At 46.1% G+C, this 20,177-nt stretch overlaps 1 protein-coding gene across 9 annotated transcripts in view; it reads right to left on the bottom strand.

Annotated features, from left to right (window-relative positions):
- The window catches only part of LOC106608118 (serine/threonine-protein kinase MRCK alpha), a 117,574-nt gene that overhangs the window by 35,971 nt on the left and 61,426 nt on the right, over positions 1-20,177 (bottom strand). For 5 of the 9 annotated variants that reach the window (XM_014205845.3, XM_045721030.2, XM_045721029.2 and 2 more), the window contains 15 exons: positions 17,389-17,482; positions 15,916-16,116; positions 15,480-15,497; positions 13,441-13,579; positions 13,115-13,224; positions 12,877-12,956; positions 11,964-12,130; positions 11,749-11,874; positions 11,274-11,407; positions 9,988-10,230; positions 9,649-9,759; positions 8,816-9,060; positions 5,801-5,906; positions 3,481-3,605; positions 443-548 (listed from right to left, as the gene is read on the bottom strand). In XM_014205845.3, the coding sequence (XP_014061320.2) occupies positions 443-548; positions 3,481-3,605; positions 5,801-5,906; positions 8,816-9,060; positions 9,649-9,759; positions 9,988-10,230; positions 11,274-11,407; positions 11,749-11,874; positions 11,964-12,130; positions 12,877-12,956; positions 13,115-13,224; positions 13,441-13,579; positions 15,480-15,497; positions 15,916-16,116; positions 17,389-17,482 (2,005 nt within the window). The remainder of the gene's footprint in view (positions 1-442; positions 549-3,480; positions 3,606-5,800; positions 5,907-8,815; positions 9,061-9,648; positions 9,760-9,987; positions 10,231-11,273; positions 11,408-11,748; positions 11,875-11,963; positions 12,131-12,876; positions 12,957-13,114; positions 13,225-13,440; positions 13,580-15,479; positions 15,498-15,915; positions 16,117-17,388; positions 17,483-20,177) is intronic. The other 4 variants (XM_045721032.2, XM_014205846.3, XM_045721031.2 and 1 more) reach the window with 3 other exon arrangements.

Raw genomic sequence — 20,177 nt, 5'->3', positions numbered from 1 at the left:
TTGATGAAAACCTGCTCCAGAGCACTCAGGACCTCAGACTGGCGCAAAGGCTCACCTTCCAATAGGACAACAACCCTAAGCACACAGCCAAGACAATGCAGGAGTGGCTTCGTAACAAGTCTCTGAATGTCCTTGAGTGGCTCAGCCAGAGCCTGGACTTGAACCCGATCTAACATCTCTTGGAGAGACCTGAAAAGAGCTGTGCAGCGACACTCCCCATCCAACTTGTCAGAGCGTGAGAGGATCTGCAGAGAAGAATGGGAGAAACTCCCCCAGTACAGGTGTGCCAAGCTGTTTGTGCATTGTCATTATGGGGTATTGTGTGTAGATTGAGGAGTTCATGTTTTTAGAATTAGGCTGTAACCTATCAAAATGTAGAAAGCCAAGGGTTCTGAATACTTTACGAAGGCACTGTGTACGTATATATAAGTATCCGTCTCACCGTAGCCCTGGCTCCCAGGCTGGTGTTCCTCAGTCCCTCCAGTTCTTCAGTCATCTTACTGGCCAGAGCCTGGAGGTAGCCTCGCGTATCCTTCTCATCGCTCACCCTGGAACACACAGACACACACACATAATCCACATTATGCACAAACAAACCTTTCCATAGCATACACTCACATTATTATACAATCCCGTTTGGCGCACACACACAGAAACACACACCCTATAGTTAGCCCTAGGCATCACAGTAATCACTCCATGTACCAGACCTTATACATGAACTCAGGATGACCCTGTCACACAGTCAATAAATACAGCTATCGGTATATGAACAGCCCTCACAACTAACGGCAGCATACGTTACATATATCATCATCAAACCTGTGACTTTAACTGGGCCTCCCTAACACAAACTACATGCCAGCTAAGGTCACAATAACTCACCATTACCCTCTTGAGTTTTATACTAAGAACGTGTACCAAATGGCACCCTATCCCTATATAGTGCTCTGCGTTTGAACAGAGCCCTGTGGGTCTGGGCTCTGGTCAAAAGTAGTGACCTGAATAGGCAATAGGGTGCCATTTGGTACAGCTTCTGTGTAAATACATGCATGGTTGTGAATAGGCTTCCTCCAGTCCCAGTAACAACCTCCCTGGTCTGTACATACACATTTCCCCCACTAGGGGTCCCTGTGGTCCGGCAGGTAGCCTTGCTTCTGACCCTGGGCAGATTCAGAATGGTTCAGTCTCTGTCCATGACCCCCACTCTCTGAGGGAGTCTCAGATCCCTGTCCATGACCCCCACTCTCAGAGGGAGTCTCAGATCCCTGTCCATGACCCCCACTCTCAGAGGGAGTCTCAGATCCCTGTCCATGACCCCCACTCTCAGAGGGAGTCTCAGATCCCTGTCCATGACCCCCACTCTCAGAGGGAGTCTCAGATCCCTGTCCATGACCCCCACTCTCAGAGGGAGTCTCAGATCCCTGTCCATGACCCCCACTCTCCGAGGGAGTCTCAGATCCCTGTCCATGACCCCCACTCTCAGAGGGAGTCTCAGATCCCTGTCCATGACCCCACTCTCAGAGGGAGTCTCAGATCCCTGTCCATGACCCCACTCTCAGAGGGAGTCTCAGATCCCTGTCCATGACTCCACTCTCAGATCCCTGTCCATGACTCCACTCTCAGATCCCTGTCCATGACCCCCACTCTCAGAGGGAGTCTCAGATCCCTGTCCATGACCCCCACTCTCAGATCCCTGTCCATGACTCCACTCTCAGATCCCTGTCCATGACCCCCACTCTCAGAGGGAGTCTCAGATCCCTGTCCATGACCCCACTCTCAGAGGAAGTCTCAGATCCCTGTCCATGACTCCACTCTCAGATCCCTGTCCATGACTCCACCCTCAGAGGAAGTCTCAGATCCCTGTCCATGACTCCACTCTCAGATCCCTGTCCATGACTCCACTCTCAGATCCCTGTCCATGACCCCACTCTCAGATCCCTGTCCATGACTCCACTCTCAGATCCCTGTCCATGACTCCACCCTCAGAGGAAGTCTCAGATCCCTGTCCATGACTCCACTCTCAGATCCCTGTCCATGACCCCACTCTCAGATCCCTGTCCATGACTCCACTCTCAGATCCCTGTCCATGACTCCACTCTCAGATCCCTGTCCATGACTCCCACTCTCAGATCCCTGTCCATGACTCCCACTCTCAGAGGGAGTCTCAGATCCCTGTCCATGACTCCACTCTCAGATCCCTGTCCATGACCCCACTCTCAGATCCCTGTCCATGACCCCACTCTCAGATCCCTGTCCATGACTCCACTCTCAGATCCCTGTCCATGACTCCACTCTCAGATCCCTGTCCATGACTCCACTCTCAGATCCCTGTCCATGACCCCACTCTCAGATCCCTGTCCATGACCCCACTCTCAGATCCCTGTCCATGACTCCACTCTCAGATCCCTGTCCATGACTCCACCCTCAGAGGGAGTCTCAGATCCCTGTCCATGACTCCACTCTCAGATCCCTGTCCATGACCCCACTCTCAGATCCCTGTCCATGACCCCACTCTCAGATCCCTGTCCATGACCCCACTCTCAGATCCCTGTCCATGACCCCACCCTCAGAGGGAGTCTCAGATCCCTGTCCATGACCCCACTCTCAGATCCCTGTCCATGACTCCACCCTCAGAGGAAGTCTCAGATCCCTGTCCATGACTCCACTCTCAGATCCCTGTCCATGACCCCACTCTCAGATCCCTGTCCATGACCCCACTCTCAGATCCCTGTCCATGACCCCACTCTCAGAGGGAGTCTCAGGGGGAGTGAATACATTTCCATTTCACACCTCTCACTCGTACAGTTTACCCACTTGTACTTGCAGTGAAACAGGTCAAATATAAGCGCCTCCTATTGGGCTGGCGGGTAGGAGTGTTGGCCCAGTCACCGAAAGGTTGCTGGATCAAATCCCTGAGCTGACAAGGTAAAAATCTGTTGTTCTGCCCCTGAACAGATTCAGAGGGGTTGAGTTAAATGTGGAAGACACATTTCAGTTGAATGCATTCAGTTGTACAACTGACTAGGTCTCCTCCTATTGGTCCATAAAGGAGCTCTGAGACACACTCTTCCTGTTTCTCCTACTGCAGTGGCCTGGAGTGGCAGGCAGGGGGCACCACTCATCGCTGCTTCAGTTCACTGGTACAGTGTGCATGTATGTGTGATATGTGCAAATTGCCTGTCAGGCAAGCGAGCCAAGCAGCAGCAGCTAGGTATTGCCCTCGGTCTCCTCTCTCTCTTTCTTTCTGTCGCTCTCTATCAGCTTCTCTGAATGGAGAAGAGATTGTAAAGACCAATAAATCATCTGTATGACCTTTGAAATATTTGGGTCCTTTGCACCTCATTGCTGGATTGTGGATCCAAATGAAGTATTCAAAATGTGCCTGTATGTATGTAAATAGAGTACGTGTGTGAAAGCAAGCATGCGCGGACGTGTTTGAGAGTGAATGTATGCCCTGTGTACATGTCTGTCACTCACCACTGGATAATCTCAGTGATCTGGGCCTCCCAGTGAGCAGCACTCTCCTTCTTGTCAGCCAGATCCCTCATCTCCTCCTCCAGCTGTCTGTTGCTGCTGCTCAGCTTCTCAAACATAGGCGTCAGCTAGAGGGAGAGGAGAGGACAGAGGAGAGGACAGAGGAGAGGAGAGAGAGGACAGAGTCAATCAGAGCCATAGATATTATACAGAGTATGGTAATTTGCAGCGAAGTTTCAAGGGCATCTTATAGAGCTCCTCTATTATAGAACGGTCTGCCGTCCATGTGAGACAGACTCAGTCTCATCTCTTCAGAAAGTCCTAGGATTGAGTGTAGTTTGGCCCAGGGGGTAACTTTGGACGGGGCCAATGTCCCCCCCCCCGTCTCAGTCTCAGTCTCCAGTATTTATGCTGCAATAGTCTATGTGCCTAGACCTGAGCCCTAGGATCATGCCTCAAGACTACCCGGCCTGACGACGCCTGGCTGTCCCTAGTCAAACCAGTAGTGCTGCTGATCTAGTTCTGCTGTGGTTATGGAACCCTGACTAGTTTCACTGGACATGCTACTTGGTCCCGGACCTACTAATTATGTCTCTCACAGAAATGCTGTCTCGACCTCTGAATGCTCGGCTATGAAAAGCCAACTGACATTTACACCTGAGGTGCTGACCTGTTGCACCCTCTATGGTTATTATGGTTATTATTTGACCCTGCTGGTCATCTATGAATATCTGAACATATTGAAGAACGATCTGGCCTAAATGGCCATGTACTCTTATCTCCACCAGCACAGTCAGAGGAGGACCTGCCACCCCTCAGAGCCTGGTTCCTCTAGGATTCTTCCTACGTTCCTGCCTTTCTAGGGAGGTTTTCCTAGCCACTGTGCTTCTGCCTCTGCATTGCTTGGTCTTTGGTGTTTAAGGCTGGGTATCTGTAAAGCATCTGTGACAACTGCTGAAAGGGCTTTATAAAATACATTTGATTGATTGATTGATGACAGGGTAAGGAAAGGTAGGGCAGAGGAAGAGTGGGGGAGTAGGGGAGGGCAGAGCGAGAGAGGGGGGGAGGAGGGCAGGGGGAGAGAAAAGCTTCTTGACAGTTGCAGAGGGAGTGTGTTTTCCTGTAATGGTTTGACAGTAGGAAATTCATTCCGGTTCATATTGCTACTATCAGATAACTGGCAAGATGGTTGTTGGTAGTAAAACAGTTTGAAGGATAATTTAATCAGGCTAAACATAATATTTGCAAGGTAAGATTCTATTTTTTAACCTCACATTTATAGGATCTCTCCAAATGGAAACAGCTACCTTTAGAAGGATATACAACCTCCATAAATCATCTGATCCTTGTATTCTGGCTTTCATACTGAAGGTACTGTATGTGAAAGAACAGAATCAAATGGGTCAGCGTCCCAAATGGCACCCCATTCCCTATATTGTGCACTACTTTTGAACAAACCCTTATGGGCCCTGTTGAGAAGAAGTAAATAGGGTGCCATTTTGTCTGCATACCAGATGTTGTTCTCACTATCCCTCCCTGGCAGGTTGTGTTCAGGAAGGCTTGGGGAATGTTGTTCTCACTATCCCTCCCTGGCAGGTTGTGTTCAGGAAGGCTTGGGGAATGTTGTTCTCACTATCCCTCCCTGGCAGGTTGTGTTCAGGAAGGCTTGGGGAATGTTGTTCTCACTATCCCTCCCTGGCAGGTTGTGTTCAGGAAGGCTTGGGGAATGTTGTTCTCACTATCCCTCCCTGGCAGGTTGTGTTCAGGAAGGCTTGGGGAATGTTGTTCTCACTATCCCTCCCTGGCAGGTTGTGTTCAGGAAGGCTTGGGGAATGTTGTTCTCACTATCCCTCCCTGGCAGGTTGTGTTCAGGAAGGGGAATGCTCCCTGTTTTCCATGGCTGCTATCAACTTCAAGGCGCTCAGTCTTTTCTTCATATTTAATAGGAAATACCACAAAAACAAACAGCACTTTAGTCCAATATATCACAACTCCTAGAAAAATATTTAGCTTGGGAAATTCCATTTCTCATTCCCATATTTCCGGCTTCCAAAGTCAATCGTTTGGGATCCAACAGGACGTTGCATTTGCCTGTTTAGGATACCGCGGTCTGTTTTGAAGGTCGATATTGAACAGTGATTATATTGGCTTTATCAGGAGAGAAGGTTGGTGGCGGCGGTTACCTCAGGTCAGGGTGGGTGTGTGTGTGTGTGTGTGTGTGTGTGTGTGTGTGTGTGTGTGTGTGTGTGTGTGTGTGTGTGTGTGGTGTGTGAGAGAGAGGGGGTTACCTCAGGTCAGGGTGTGTGTGTGTATAACATCTCACCTTGTCCAGTTCGTTGGAGAGCTTCCTGTTTTCCTCGGTCAGAATGACTCTCTCCCGCTCATACTTCTGCTTGTACTCCATCTCAAACTCCTCCCGCTCGCCTTGGCTGTCTCACACACACAGATATGAGCCATCACCACACACACACACCAATAACACACTGAACCTGCTATTCAAAGAGAGTATCCAAACATCTGTATGAATGAGGCTAGCCAGGGATGCTAAACTAGAGGGTAGAAAAGCACATCCTGATAGCTTCCAGACTGTATGAGAGATCGTTAGAGCAATGTTGCTTCTTCGACCTGGACAGGGACAGAGGCAGATAACACCAGTTAGATCTAAGGGACTAACACAGGAACGAGGGTCTTCTCGGGAGCTAGGTCAGGGGAGAGAAGGTAACTCAAGTTAAACCTCACTGAGTACAACAGTAGAGGCCAGGGTGAAGTAACTATAACCATGTTTACCTCGTATAACCCTCGCTGGGAAGAAGAGGAAGAGGACAGTTAGGTAGGTAATCTCTATAATATTACAGGAAGAGAGAGTAACTGTGTATGTCAACTCTATTGACCGGTTTCCCGGTGCCAGATTCATTTCATATATCTATTCCTGGACTAAAAATCTATTTGAATGACAATATTCAAGTAAACAGACCAACAACGGCAGTTAGAGCTACAGTGAGAGAAAAAAGTATTTGATCCCCTGCTGATTTTGTACGTTTGCCCACTGACAAAGAAATAATCAGTCTTTAATTTTAATGGTAGGTTTACTTGAACAGTGAGAGACAGAATAACAACAAACAAAAAAATCCTGAAAAACATGTCAAAAATGTTATAAAATGATTTGCATTTTAATGAGGGAAATAAGTATTTGACCCCTCTGCAAAACATGACTTAGTACTTGGTGGCAAAACCCTTGTTGGAAATCAGAGGTCAGACGTTTCTTGTAGTTGGCCACCAGGTTTGCACACATCTCAGGAGGGATTTTGTCCCACTCCTCTTTGCAGATCTTCTCCAAGTCATTAAGGTTTCGAGGCTGACGTTTGGCAACTCAAACCTTCAGCTCCCTCCACAGATCTTCTATGGGATTAAGGTCTGGAGACTGGCTAGGCCACTCCAGGACCTTAATGTGCTTCTTCTTGAGCCACTCCTTTGTTGCCTTGGCCGTGTGTTTTGGGCCATTGTCATGCTGGAATACTCATCCACGACCCATTTTCAATGCCCTGGCTGAGGGAAGGAGGTTCTCACCCAAGATTTGACGGTACATGGCCTCGTCCATCGTCCCTTTGATGCGGTGAAGTTGTCCTGTCCCCTTAGCAGAAAAACACCCCCAAAGCATAATGTTTCCACCTCCATGTTTGACGGTGGGGATGGTGTGTTCTTGGGGTCATAGGCAGCATTCCTCCTCCTCCAAACACGGCGAGTTGAGTTGATGCCAAAGAGCTCCATTTTGGTCTCATCTGACCACAACACTTTCACCAGTTGTCCTCTGAATCATTCAGATGTTCATTGGCAAACTTCAGACGGGCATGTATATGTTTCCTTCTTGAGCAAGGGGACCTTGCGGGTGCTGCAGGATTTCAGTCCTTCACGGCGTAGTGTGTTAACAATTGTTTTCTTGGTGACTATGGTCCCAGCTGCCTTGAGATCATTGACAAGATCCTCCCGTGTAGTTCTGGGCTGATTACTCACCGTTCTCATGATCATTGCAACTCCACGAGGTGAGATCTTGCATGGAGCCCCAGGCCGAGGGAGATTGACAGTTCTTTTGTGTTTCTTCCATTTGCGAATAATTTCTTCCATTCGCACCAACTGTTGTCACCTTCTCACCAAGCTGCTTGGCTTTGGCCTTGTGTAGGTCTACAGTCTTGTCCCTGATATCATTGGAGAGCTCTTTGGTCTTGGCCATGGTGGAGAGTTTGGAATCTGATTGATTGATTGCTTCTGTGGACAGGGGTCTTTTATACAGGTAACAAACTGAGATTAGGAGCACTCCCTTTAAGAGTGTGCTCCTAATCTCAGCTCGTTACCTGTATAAAAGACACCTGGGAGCCAGAAATCTTTCTGATTGAGAGGGGGTCAAATACTAATTTCCCTCATTAAAATGCAAATCAATTTATAACATTTATGACATGCGTTTTTCTGGATTTTTTTGTTGTTATTCTGTCTCTCACTGTTCAAATAAACCTATCATTAAAATTATAGACTGATCATTTCTTTGTCAGTGGGCAAACGTACAAAATCAGCAGGGGATGAAATACTTTTTTCCCTCACTGTAAGGAACTAAGAGATGAAAAAGGGTCTTCTCAGGAGAAAGGTTACAATAGAAGGTAAGGTTGTCACCATTTTCTTTTGTACATTTTAGTCATTTAGCAGACGCTCTTATCCAGAGCGACTTACAGTAGTGAATGCATACATTTCATTTCATGCATTTTTTTTTTGTACTGGCCCCCCGTGGGAATCAAACCCACAACCCTGGCGTTGCACACACTATGCTGCCGTTGCAAACACCATGCTCTACCAACTGAGCCACAGTACCGTGATAATCAGAAGAATCTTGGCAAGCAACATGACACAGACAATTTCTTTAGGGAAACTAAACTGTCTTATGTTGTCACATTGTTTATTTCCCAAGCTATAGGTGACCATGTCTGACATCAAGAAGGTTCTTAGAGGAGGAAAGAGTTTAGTTTGGGTTTTCCTTGTTTGCTGTGGAAAATCAGCTATCGTAGTATCAGCAGTTATCTAAGATCAAAATACACTGCGAGTACAGCACAGTGGAGGCCATGGTGAAGTAACGGTAACCATGCTGACCTCGTATAACCCTCGCTGGGAAGAGGAGGAAGAGGACAGGCTCTATATAGCTACTACAGAGACCAGAAGCATGTCTGAATGCCATGTCTACATCTCTGGATAAACTGTCCTATATGTCTTTATGAGTGCTTTCTAGTGTTGTGGACATCTAAACCTAGGAAGGCCCTACCACACATAAGACATAAACATGTAGACAGACACACACCTCTCCCTGCGTGTCTTCTCCAGTTTGTCTTTGAGGACCAGGATCTCTTTCTGCAGGGTGAGCTGCTGTCCCTCAGCGTCGCGGAGCTCCTTGCGGAGGACCTTGAGTTCGTTGGCGTGCTGCGCTTCCCTCCTGCTCAACTCCTCCTCGTAGAACCCCGTCTTCTTCTCCAGGTCAGCCCGCAGCTTCCCCACCTCCTGGCTCTGGTCCGAGCCCACCACCGAGGCTGACGGCCCCAACTGCTTCTGGTTCAGAGGAAGAGAGGAGTTGGCCACATTCACACAACCAAGAAAACAGAGAAATTACAGGAGTGTATTAATTAGTGAACGCCATAGTAAAAATAGTTTGCAATGGAAAGCGTTTTGTTATTGGACAAGTTCAGAATAGTCCCTCCCCATTTCGGCCCGTTTGCCTCACGTTGGTTCCTAGAGAATACACCCCAGGTGTGTGTGTCTTGTGTGTGTGTAAGAGCATTGCTCCCGCCGCTGTCCCAGACTGGGCTCGAACCGGGGACCCTCTGAACACATCTACCAGTGTCAGCCATGAAGTAGCGTTATCAGTCAGGCCACAAAACACCTGGGCCGCAGAGCGAGTGACGTCACCGATCCAACAGTACTAGCACACTGCTAACTAGCTAGCCATTTCACATGGCTTAAATAAGCACCTGACTACAAGTCGCTATGCAGCGTCAGCTAAAATCTGAGATGTAGTGTGTGTGTGTGTGTGTGTGTGTGTGTGTGTGTGTGTGTGTGTGTGTGTGTGTGTGTGAGAGAAGGAAATATAAAAAAAAGTGTGTGTTAGTACGTGTGTTTCTCTCTGTGTGTGTGTGTTACCTTGAGTCCGTCCAGCTCCTCCTCTAGCAGTCTGCTGTACTGCTCTGAGCGTTCTCTCAGCTTCCTCTCCTTCTGAGCATCAGCTGTCTGCTCCTCAGACTGGGACTCCATCTGAGAGACAGTAAGGGGTTAATGCACACACACACACACACACACACACACACACACACACACACACACACACACACACACACACACACACACACACACACACACACACACACACACACCACACACACACACACACACACACACACACACACACACACACACACACACACACAAAGTAGAGACACACACACACACACAAATACCACAGGACCCACGTGACTACTCTACCTCCTTCTTGGCCCTCTCGGCCTTGCGCACCTCCAGCCGTAGAGCCTCCACCTTCTGGGACCAACCCTCCATCTCCTCCTCCTTGTCCCGGAGCTGACGGCCCAGGCGCTGCTTGGCTGATCTGAGGTCAGTCAGACGCTCGTTGAGCTCGGAGAACTCCTGCATGGCCAGCTTCCTCTGGCTGTGGGCCTCTTTCAACTCCTTAGACTGACTCTTCATCTTGCCACTGGCCTCCATTAAGTCCTAAAGGGAGGGAAGACGTGTACAGATTGATTGGTCAGACTGGGTGACAGTCGGTCCAATGGCGCTCAGCTGGTAGAGAATGGCACTTGCAATGCCAGGGTTGTCAATTCGATTCCTGCTGGGGCCACCCTTACGAAAATGTATGCACTCATTGTCGTTTTGGATATATGCATCTGCTTAATGGTATATATTACAGATAGACTCAGGGTCCGGGGTAGTTTTATACCCTTTTCATACTGCAGAGCAGAGCTGAGCCAATATACCACCTTGACGCATAATATGTGAAAATAAAATATCTCCAAGCCAGTACAGATCAGCACGATAGTGTGAAAATAGGATAATATTGGGAGTGACTATGAGTTAACACACTGAAGTCAACACCCCCAGGTGGTTCTATAGACAGGGAAACACCCCCAGGTGGTGCTATAGACAGGGAAACACCCCCAGGTGGTGCTATATACAGGGAAACACCCCCAGGTGGTGCTATATACAGGGAAACACCCCCAGGTGGTGCTATATACAGGGAAACACCCCCAGGTGGTGCTATATACAGGGAAACACCAACAGGTGGTGCTATATACAGGGAAAAACACCCAGGTGGTGCTATATACAGGGAAACACCCCCAGGTGGTGCTATATACAGGGAAACACCCCCAGGTGGTGCTATATACAGGGAAACACCCCCAGGTGGTGCTATATACAGGGAAACACCCCCAGGTGGTGCTATATACAGGGAAACACCCCCAGGTGGTGCTATATACAGGGAAACACCCCCAGGTGGTGCTATATACAGGGAAACACCCCCAGGTGGTGCTATATACAGGGAAACACCCCCAGGTGGTGCTATATACAGGGAAACACCCCCAGGTGGTGCTATATGCAGGGAAACACCCCCAGGTGGTGCTATATGCAGGGAAACACCCCCAGGTGGTGCTATATGCAGGGAAACACCCCCAGGTGGTGCTATATGCAGGGAAACACCCCCAGGTGGTGCTATATGCAGGGAAACACACCCAGGTGGTGCTATATGCAGGGAAACACACCTTGTGCAGGTTGTCCTTCTCCAGGTTGAGACTCTTCATCTGTTTCTCCAGGTTCCTGATGTGTTTAGATGAATCCTCCATTTCTCTACGGACTGACGAAGCTTCTTCCAACTCATGTTCCTGTTGACCTGAGTCTAACACACACACACACACACACACACACACACACACACACACACACACACACACACACACACACACACACACACACACACACACACACATTACAGTGGGTCAGGGTTGTTAAACAACTTTGGCCAACATAAATTACATTTCACTATGATGTATGTTCCATTATAGTGTACATTTCAAATTGTAGTCATTTAGCAGATGCTAAATGTACACTCTGGATAAGAACATACATTTTCATGCTTTTGTACTGGTCCCCCGGTATGGTAAATGCTGACCTGGATGGAATATGTTTGTGTTCTACTACACAGCAGTAAAACTTTACAGTAAAATGTTGAATGTTTACCTGCAATCTTTTTCTTGAGGATGTCAATCTCAGTCTTCAGACTCCTGATCTCCACCTCCTTGTTAGAGGGGACGGGTGCTGGTCCTTCTGATACATGCTGCAGAGCCTGGACTGTCTGGGTGGACTCTGGAACACAACACACAGGGAGAGGATGAGAAGGAGAGGAGAGGGGGAGGAGGAAAGGAGAGGGAGAGGAGAGGTGCGAGTGTGTGTACCTTGTAGCTTGCGGCTGAGCTCAGTCTTCTCCTGTTCTAGTCGTCGTATCCTCCTCTCGTAGGCCTCGGTGGCCAGACTCTCCTCCAGACTGCGCTGGACACATACATCCATCTGTGTCTGACTGCTACTGCCTGCCTCCCTCAGACAGCCCCGGTCAGACAGGGTACTGGAGAGGAGAGATAGGGAAGGGGGGGGGGGATAGGGAAGAGGGGGGAGAGATAGGGAAGAGGGGGGGGAGATGGGGAAGAGAAAGAGATGCATACCATATTAGAGACACATATTTACCTCAGAATAGACAGACCCCCAAAGAATTCATAAACAAATCCAATTTTGAAAAACTCCCATTTCTATTGGCAGCAAGATTTGTGGCCTGTTGCCACAAGAAAAGGGCAACCAGGCAACTTTTGTTTATTATCTATTTCACTTGCTTTGGAAATGTTTATCTTGGCCAGGTCGCAGTTGTAAATGAGAACTTGTTCTCAACTGGCCTACCTGGTTAAATAAATAAATACAAATAAACATGTTTCCCATGCCAAAAAAAGCCCCTTATATTGAAATTAGAGCGAGAGAGAGCAAGAGTGCAACCACCATTAGCCTTCAGGCTAAGATAAACAATTAGACCATTCAATGCTTTCTCAACGGTGGAAACTGAGTGCTAGTGGAAGTGTGGCTGAGGTTAGATCAGACGATAGAGAAGTAGGAGCGAAGTAGACTGGTCACAGATCTGATTGTGCTGTATAGCCTATCCTCATTGTTATGCCAAACATGACAATGACCATAGGAGTTGGCAAGACAGCACAAACAGATCTGGGAACAGGCTAAGATGTATTTTTCTGTATGCTGTATGTATTGACGAAGATGTGGAAGTTTATTTGGAAACTAAACTGGGGTTGTTGCTTAGCGACCACTCACCATTTACTGGTGTAGGTGAAACCTACAAAGGGCAGGTGGTGTCCAGAGAAGGCAGTATGTGAGGGAGGGGGCATCGTCTCCTGAAATAACACAAAATAACACAAACACGTCAACCTTGACAACATTACAGACAGATGAAAGAGATGGACAGATAAAAGATGGAAACAGAGAGAGACTGAAAGATGAGAGTAAGAGAGTCTATGTCTTGATGTAGTCCCATAGAGAAAGACAGACTTACTGAGTTCTTGAGACAGTCGTCATCCACGTCAAAGTTAGAGGTGTCTGTGGGGCTGCTGACCTCTGGGATGTAGGGGGCCTCGCACGTACGGATGTTGTCCCAGTCAATGCCTGAAAGGAATGACATTAAACATGATATGACTGGCAAACTGTGATCATGGTATGATATTGTAACGATCATCATATCATCGTCTACTGTCCAGCCTAACTTCAACACCAATTAACAAGATAAGAGGTTATCTACATCAACTCCTGGAAATGGCGCCAGAGAATAATTGATAGACAAACCCTAGCACGCACATACTGTTTTAAAACATCAGGCCCTACCAGAGAAGAAGGGGTGAGATTTGAAGTCGTCGATGCCGTTCTGGCCCAGACGGTGCTCCCGGCTGCAGATGAGGCGTCGGATCAGGTCCTTGGCGTCTTCGGACACGTCTGTCATCTGCAGGGGGAACTGGAAACGCTCCTGGGCACCCGGCGGAGGGTAAGAGGAGAGGGAAAGGAGTCTGAATAATGAAGATACCCTACGTCCCAAATGGTTCCCTATTCCTTATTTATTTACTGCACTACTTTTGACCATTTGGGACGCAGCCTCGATATACTGTTCGCGTCGTTTGGTCAAATATTTGTATTTCTAATTTATTTTTACTGATAACGCAACGTACCCGTTGCAGTCGACAGCAGAATAGTTCTATACTGTTTGCAGAATAATCTTCGTACACATTTTTTCACATTTCATGTATTTATTTGTGTACATGGCCCCTGACAAAGAAATGTAAAAATAAATAAAAATGGTATATGGCCCATGCATGTTTATCCTGTTGCAGCAGAAAGCAGCATAGTTCTAGCAAACATTTAATGGTTTAATGTGCACACATAAGGCATCTGTTCAGTCAATATGGCTGGGTGAACTAGATGGTATAGTTGAAAGGTGACGGGAAGGGAGAGGGGGGAGAGTTATGAAGGTAGAAGGGTGTGGTTTGGAGTCAGGATGGGCTGAAGTATGAACAGACCTGGGGTTGTACAGTTCATTCAGAAAGTATTCAGACCCCTTGACTTTTTCCACATTTTGTTAGGTTACAGCCTTGTTCTAAAATTGATTAAATTGTTGTTGTTTTCTCTCAATCTACACACAATACCCCATAATGACAAAACAAAAAGGTTTTTAGCAATTTTTGCTAATTAATTACAATATAAACTGAAATATCACATTTACATAAGTATTCAGATCCTTTACTCAGTACTTTGTTGAAGCACCTTTGGCAGCGATTACAGCATTGAATCTTCTTGGGTATGATGCTACAAGCATGGCACATCTGTATTTGGGGAGTTTCTCCCATTCTTCTCTGCAGATCCTCTCAAGCTCTGTCAGGTTGGATGGGGAGGGTTGCTGCACAGCTATTTTCAGGTCTCTCCAGAGATGTTAGATCGGGTTCAAGTCCGGCCTCTAGCTGGGCCACTCAAGGACATTCAGAGACTTGTCCTGAAGCCACTCCTGTGTTGTCTTGGCTGTGTGCTTAGGGTCATTGTCCTGTTGGAAGGTGAACCTTCACCCCAGTCTGAACCCCAGTCTGAGATCCTTAGCACTCTGGAGCAGGTTTCCATCAAGAATCTCTCTGTACTTTGCTCCGTTCATCTTTGCCTCGATCCTGACTAGTCTCCCAGTCCCTGCCGCTGAAAAACATCCCCACAGCATGATGCTGCCACCACCATGCTTCACTGTAGGTATGGTGATAGGTTTCGTCCAGATATGACGCTTGGCATTGAGGCCAAAGAGTTCAATCTTGGTTTCATCAGACCAGAGAATCCCCAGATCTGAGCTCAATTTCGAGTCTCATAGCAAAGGGTCTGAATACATATGTAAATAAGGTATTTCTGTTTGTTATTTTTAATAAAACTGCTCAAATTTCAAAAAAACTTTTCACTTTGTCATTATGGGGTATTGTGTGTAGATTGACATTTTTTACTTAACAGATTTCATAATATAGCAGTAACGTAATAAAATGTGGAAAAAGTCAAGGGGAATGAACACTTTCCGAATGCACTGTAAGTATCAATTGTCTCAGAGTATTCCTCTTAGCAGTGCTGATCTAGGATCAGGTCCATTTAATCTCATTTATATGATCTAAAAAGCTGAACTGAGCCTAGATCAGCACTCCTACTCTAAAAAGCTTGATACATTCAGCCCTTGAACAGAACATACTCAAACTTTAACAACTAACACTCAGACCCAGTCCCAAATCAACCCCTAGCCCCTACTTCCTATGCACTTGTGGAGATCTGAGAGGAATCTACAAGTGCATAGGTGGTAGGGAATAGGGGTCCATTTGGGACTGGGCAATCAGACTCCAAAAAGAAACACTCACAGCAGCACCTAACTCCTCCTGTCGGTCGATGGAAAGGAACCAGAAGAAGAAGGGTAGAGGAGGAGTCAGAAAGAATAAAACTAACTATGTACAGAAAGTACTTCAGCCTAACACCAAAGAGCCCAACAACACCTGAACAATCCCGCTCGTCTTGAACCATTGAATAAAAAATGTGTCTTTGTCAAGACGGGTTTTAGTACAGTAAGTACAATGTGACTACCAGTAAGCCTTAACCTGCCTGACAGCCTCAAAAAAGAGGACCGCAAAGGAAATAGGCTGTACAACTTTTTGGGTGGTCCTCTAGGATTTTCAATGCATTGTATAGGCTACACGTGTGGTAGAGCTGTGGTTTTGAATGATCAAATAAATCAAATGATAAATCCCAGGGTAGCTACAGTCAGCCTCCTCTGTCCAGTCTTACCACCCACCCTCTCACCTTGTGGTTCATGATCTTGCCGTAGGTCTCCACTAGTGACTCGGCGTAGAAGGGAGTTTCCCCGTACAGCATCTCGTACATGCAGACCCCCAGGGACCACCAGTCACACTCTGGACCGTACTTCCCCTTCCCATCCTCCATCGCCTGCAGGATCTCCGGAGAGATGTAGTCCGGGGTCCCCACGGCAACTGACGACTGGACCTGAGGGAGACCAGGCCCAGGAGATGAATGGATTAGTGAGTGGATGGATAGAGGCATAGATGGTTCGATGGATGGCATGGGGGACAAACCATAGAAATAATTTCATACTTAATAAAGGGATACTGTGTGATTCTGGCAGTTAGGCCTAAGACAATTTTCCACTTGCCCAGAGTCAGACGAACTTGTGAATACCATTTTTATGTCTCTGCGTGCAGTATGAAGGAAGTCTTTTGCGAGCCAATGCTAACTAGCATTAGTGCAATGACTGGAAGTCTACAGGTATGGTAGCATACGCATAGCATTGGCGCGTGAATCTACCTCTAACTTCCTTCAAACTGCACAAATCCCTTTAATGTTAGAGAAATAATCTGTAATCTGGTGTTGTTAATTGCACGTCTACAGTGTGTTTGGAGTCAAATACGTCCACCAAACCTAAACAAGGCCATGCCATAGAGCACATACTAAATAAATCAAACTTCCCTGAGACTAGGCCAAAGAAGCGCCGGTCACCGCAGCTTTAGAGAGGCGGATCCTCTAAGGTCTCAACTTATTCATCAAAGCCACATAGCCAACCACCTCAGAGCAGCTTAATTAGCGGAAGAGTCTTAACCACAGGCACAGCCATGAAATCAGACACAGAGAAGGCCTAAAGGGGGCCGGGGCTTCAGCCACAGGGGAGGCCTAGAGGGGCCCAGGGTTTGATGGGGTGGTGGTTGGTGGTTTTTGGAGGTGGTTTGGGTTGTGTGCATATATATATAGTTTGGACACAGCTACTCATTCCAGAGTTTTTCCTTATTTTTCCTATTTTCTACATTGTAGGATATTAGTGAAGACATCAAAACTATGAAATAACACATATGGAATCATGTAGTAACCAAAGAAGTGTTAAAACAAATATAAACATGTATTTTTATTTGTGATTCTTCAAACTAGCCACGCTTTGCCTTGATGACAGCTTTGCACACATATGTGGGAACTCCAAGACTGTTGGAAAAGCATTCCAGGTGACTACCTCATGAAGCTGGTTGAGAAAATGCCGAGTGTACAAAGCTCTAATCAAGGCAAAGGGTGGCTACTTTGAAGAATCTAAAATATTAAATCTATTTTTATTTGTTTAACACTTTTTTGGTTACTACATGATTGCATGTGTGTTATTTCATAGTTTTGGTGTCGTCACTACTATTATACAATGTAGAAAATAGTGAAAATAAAGAAAAACCCTTGAATGAGTAGTTGTCCAAACTTTTGGCTGGTATATGTCGGCCTACTCACCGTGCCGTCCTCCATGAGTTTGAGGCAGGAACCAAAGTCAGCCAGGCGAATGTGACCGTTCATGTCCATCAAGATGTTGTCTGGCTTGATGTCCCTGAAGGTGACAGAAGACAGAGAGACCAAAGTAAATATACTGATGACTCTGAGAAAGAGAACTAGGAATGGAGGAAGAGGGAGAGAGGGGGAGTGGAATAAAATGAAAAACACATCTCAGAGGGGGAGACAGGGAGGGAGAGAGAATGAAAGAGAGCAAAACAACTTTAACGCAACACTAGTGTTTGGTGAGAGAGAGCGAAAAGTAGATTTTGCTTCTAGAGAGAGCGCTAGAGAGGGCGAGAGGGAGCGAGAGAGGGAGCGAGAGAGGGAGCGAGAGAGGGAGCGAGAGAGAGAGAGTTTGTTTGCTCCTGGATGCCTTTAGTCTCCCCTCATGAAGTCTTGTGTTAATTTGGGCAGTTCATTGCCCTTGCAGCCTCTACTGCCAATGGGGCAGACCCCTCACAAGGTTACCCCCCACAAGGCAGACAGAGGCTTGGTTATCCTGTCCCGACCAGCCCCCCCGACCCTGTCCCGACCAGCCCCCCCTGACCCTGTCCCGACCAGAACACCCTGTCCCTGTCCCGACCAGCCCCCCCTACCCCTGTCCCGACCAGCCCCCCCTGACCCTGTCCCGACCAGCCCCCCCTGACCCTGTCCCGACCAGCCCCCCCTGACCCTGTCCCGACCACTATTCTGATATTACATCTCACTTAATGCAGACAATGTCAAGCCCTTGTCTTCACTAGTCTCCATATCTCTACACTATTGATACATAGTACAGTATAGTAACAATATACTAACAGTATAGTAACAACCCATCAATACACTAACAATACACTAACAGTACAGTAACAATACTGCACTAATAGTAACAGTACAGTAACAATACAACACACTAAAGGACATCATCAAAACACTAACAGTACAGTAACAATACATCATCAATACACTAACAGTATAGTAACAATACACTAACAGTATAGTAACAATACATCATCAATACACTAACAGTGTAACCTTTATTTAACGAGGCAAGTCAGTTAAGAACAAATTCTTATTTACAAAAACGGCCTACTGCCTTGTTCAGGGGCAGAACGACAGATTTTTACCTTGTCAACTCGGGGATTCGATCCAGCAACCTTTCAGTTACTGGCCCAACGCTCTAACCACTAGGCTCCTTGCCGCCCCAGTAACAATACATCAATACACTAACCGTATAGTAACAATACATCAATACACTAACAGTATAGTAACAATACATCAATACACTAACATTACACTAACAGTAAAGTAACAATACACTAACCGTATAGTAACAATACATGAATACATCAATACACTAACAGTATAGTAACAATGCACTAACAGTTAATACATCAATACACCAGCAGTATAGTAACAATACATCATCAATACACTAACAGTATAGTAACAATACACTAACCGTATAGTAACAATACATGAATACATCAATACACTAACAGTATAGTAACAATGCACTAACAGTTAATACATCAATACACTAACAGTATAGTAACAATACATCATCAATACACTAACAGTATAGTAACAATACATCAATACACTAACAGTATAGTAACAATACATCAATACACTAACAGTAAAGTAACAATACACTAACCGTATAGTAACAATACATGAATACATCAATACACTAACAGTATAGTAACAATGCACTAACAGTTAATACATCAATACACTAACAGTATAGTAACAATACATCATCAATACACTAACAGTATAGTAACAATACACTAACCGTATAGTAACAATACATGAATACATCAATACACTAACAGTATAGTAACAATGCACTAACAGTTAATACATCAATACACTAACAGTATAGTAACAATACACTAACAGTATAGCAACAATAAATCATCAATACACAACGATATATTATACACTTGACATTACATGGTAGCTGAAGGACGGGATTAAAAACAAACAAAAGATAACTATTGTAAAATATATTGTGTCTCTAAAATGTGTATAGTGTGTACTGTATAAGCTGGAAGTAGAAGCCTAAGTGTTGTCGTCCATTAGTTTACTCCAATTAGGGGAGGCGTGGTAGGGTTAGGGGAAAATAATAAAGGAAAATATATATATTTTTTAAAAGACATGGGGCGGCAGGTAGCCTAGTGGTTAGAGCATTGGGCCGGTAACCGAAAGGTTGCTGGATCAAATCCCCAAGCCGACAAGGTACAAATCTGTCGTTCTGCCCATGTATATAGAAACTCAGTATATATAAACTCAGTAACAGTCAGTATCTGGTGTGACCACCAGCTGCATTAAGTACTGCAGTGCATCTCCTCATGGAGAGACTAAACTCAGCAAAAAAAGAAACGTCCCTTTTTCAGGACCCTGTCTTTCAAAGATAATTCGTAAAAATCCTAATAGCTTCCCAGATATTCATTGTAAAGGGTTTAAACACTGTTTCCCATTCTTGTTCAATGAACCATAAACAATGAATGAACATGTACCTGTGGAACGGTCATTAAGACACTAACAGCTTACAGACCATAGGCAATTAAGGTCACAGTGATGTAAACTTAGGACACTAAAGAGGCCTTTCTACTGACTCTGAAAAACACCAAAAGAAAGATTCCCAGGGTACCTGCTCATCTGCGCGAATGTGCCTTAGGCATGCTGCAAGGAGGCATGAGGACTGCAGATGTGGCCAGAGAAATAAATTGCAATGTCTGTACTGTAAGAAGCCTAAGACAGCG

The sequence above is a fragment of the Salmo salar genome, chromosome 06 (genome assembly GCF_965601325.2).
Source record: "Salmo salar chromosome 06, fSalSal1, whole genome shotgun sequence".
Classification (NCBI taxonomy): Eukaryota; Metazoa; Chordata; class Actinopteri; order Salmoniformes; family Salmonidae; genus Salmo; species Salmo salar.
This window is presented reverse-complemented; position numbering and strand designations above follow the sequence as displayed.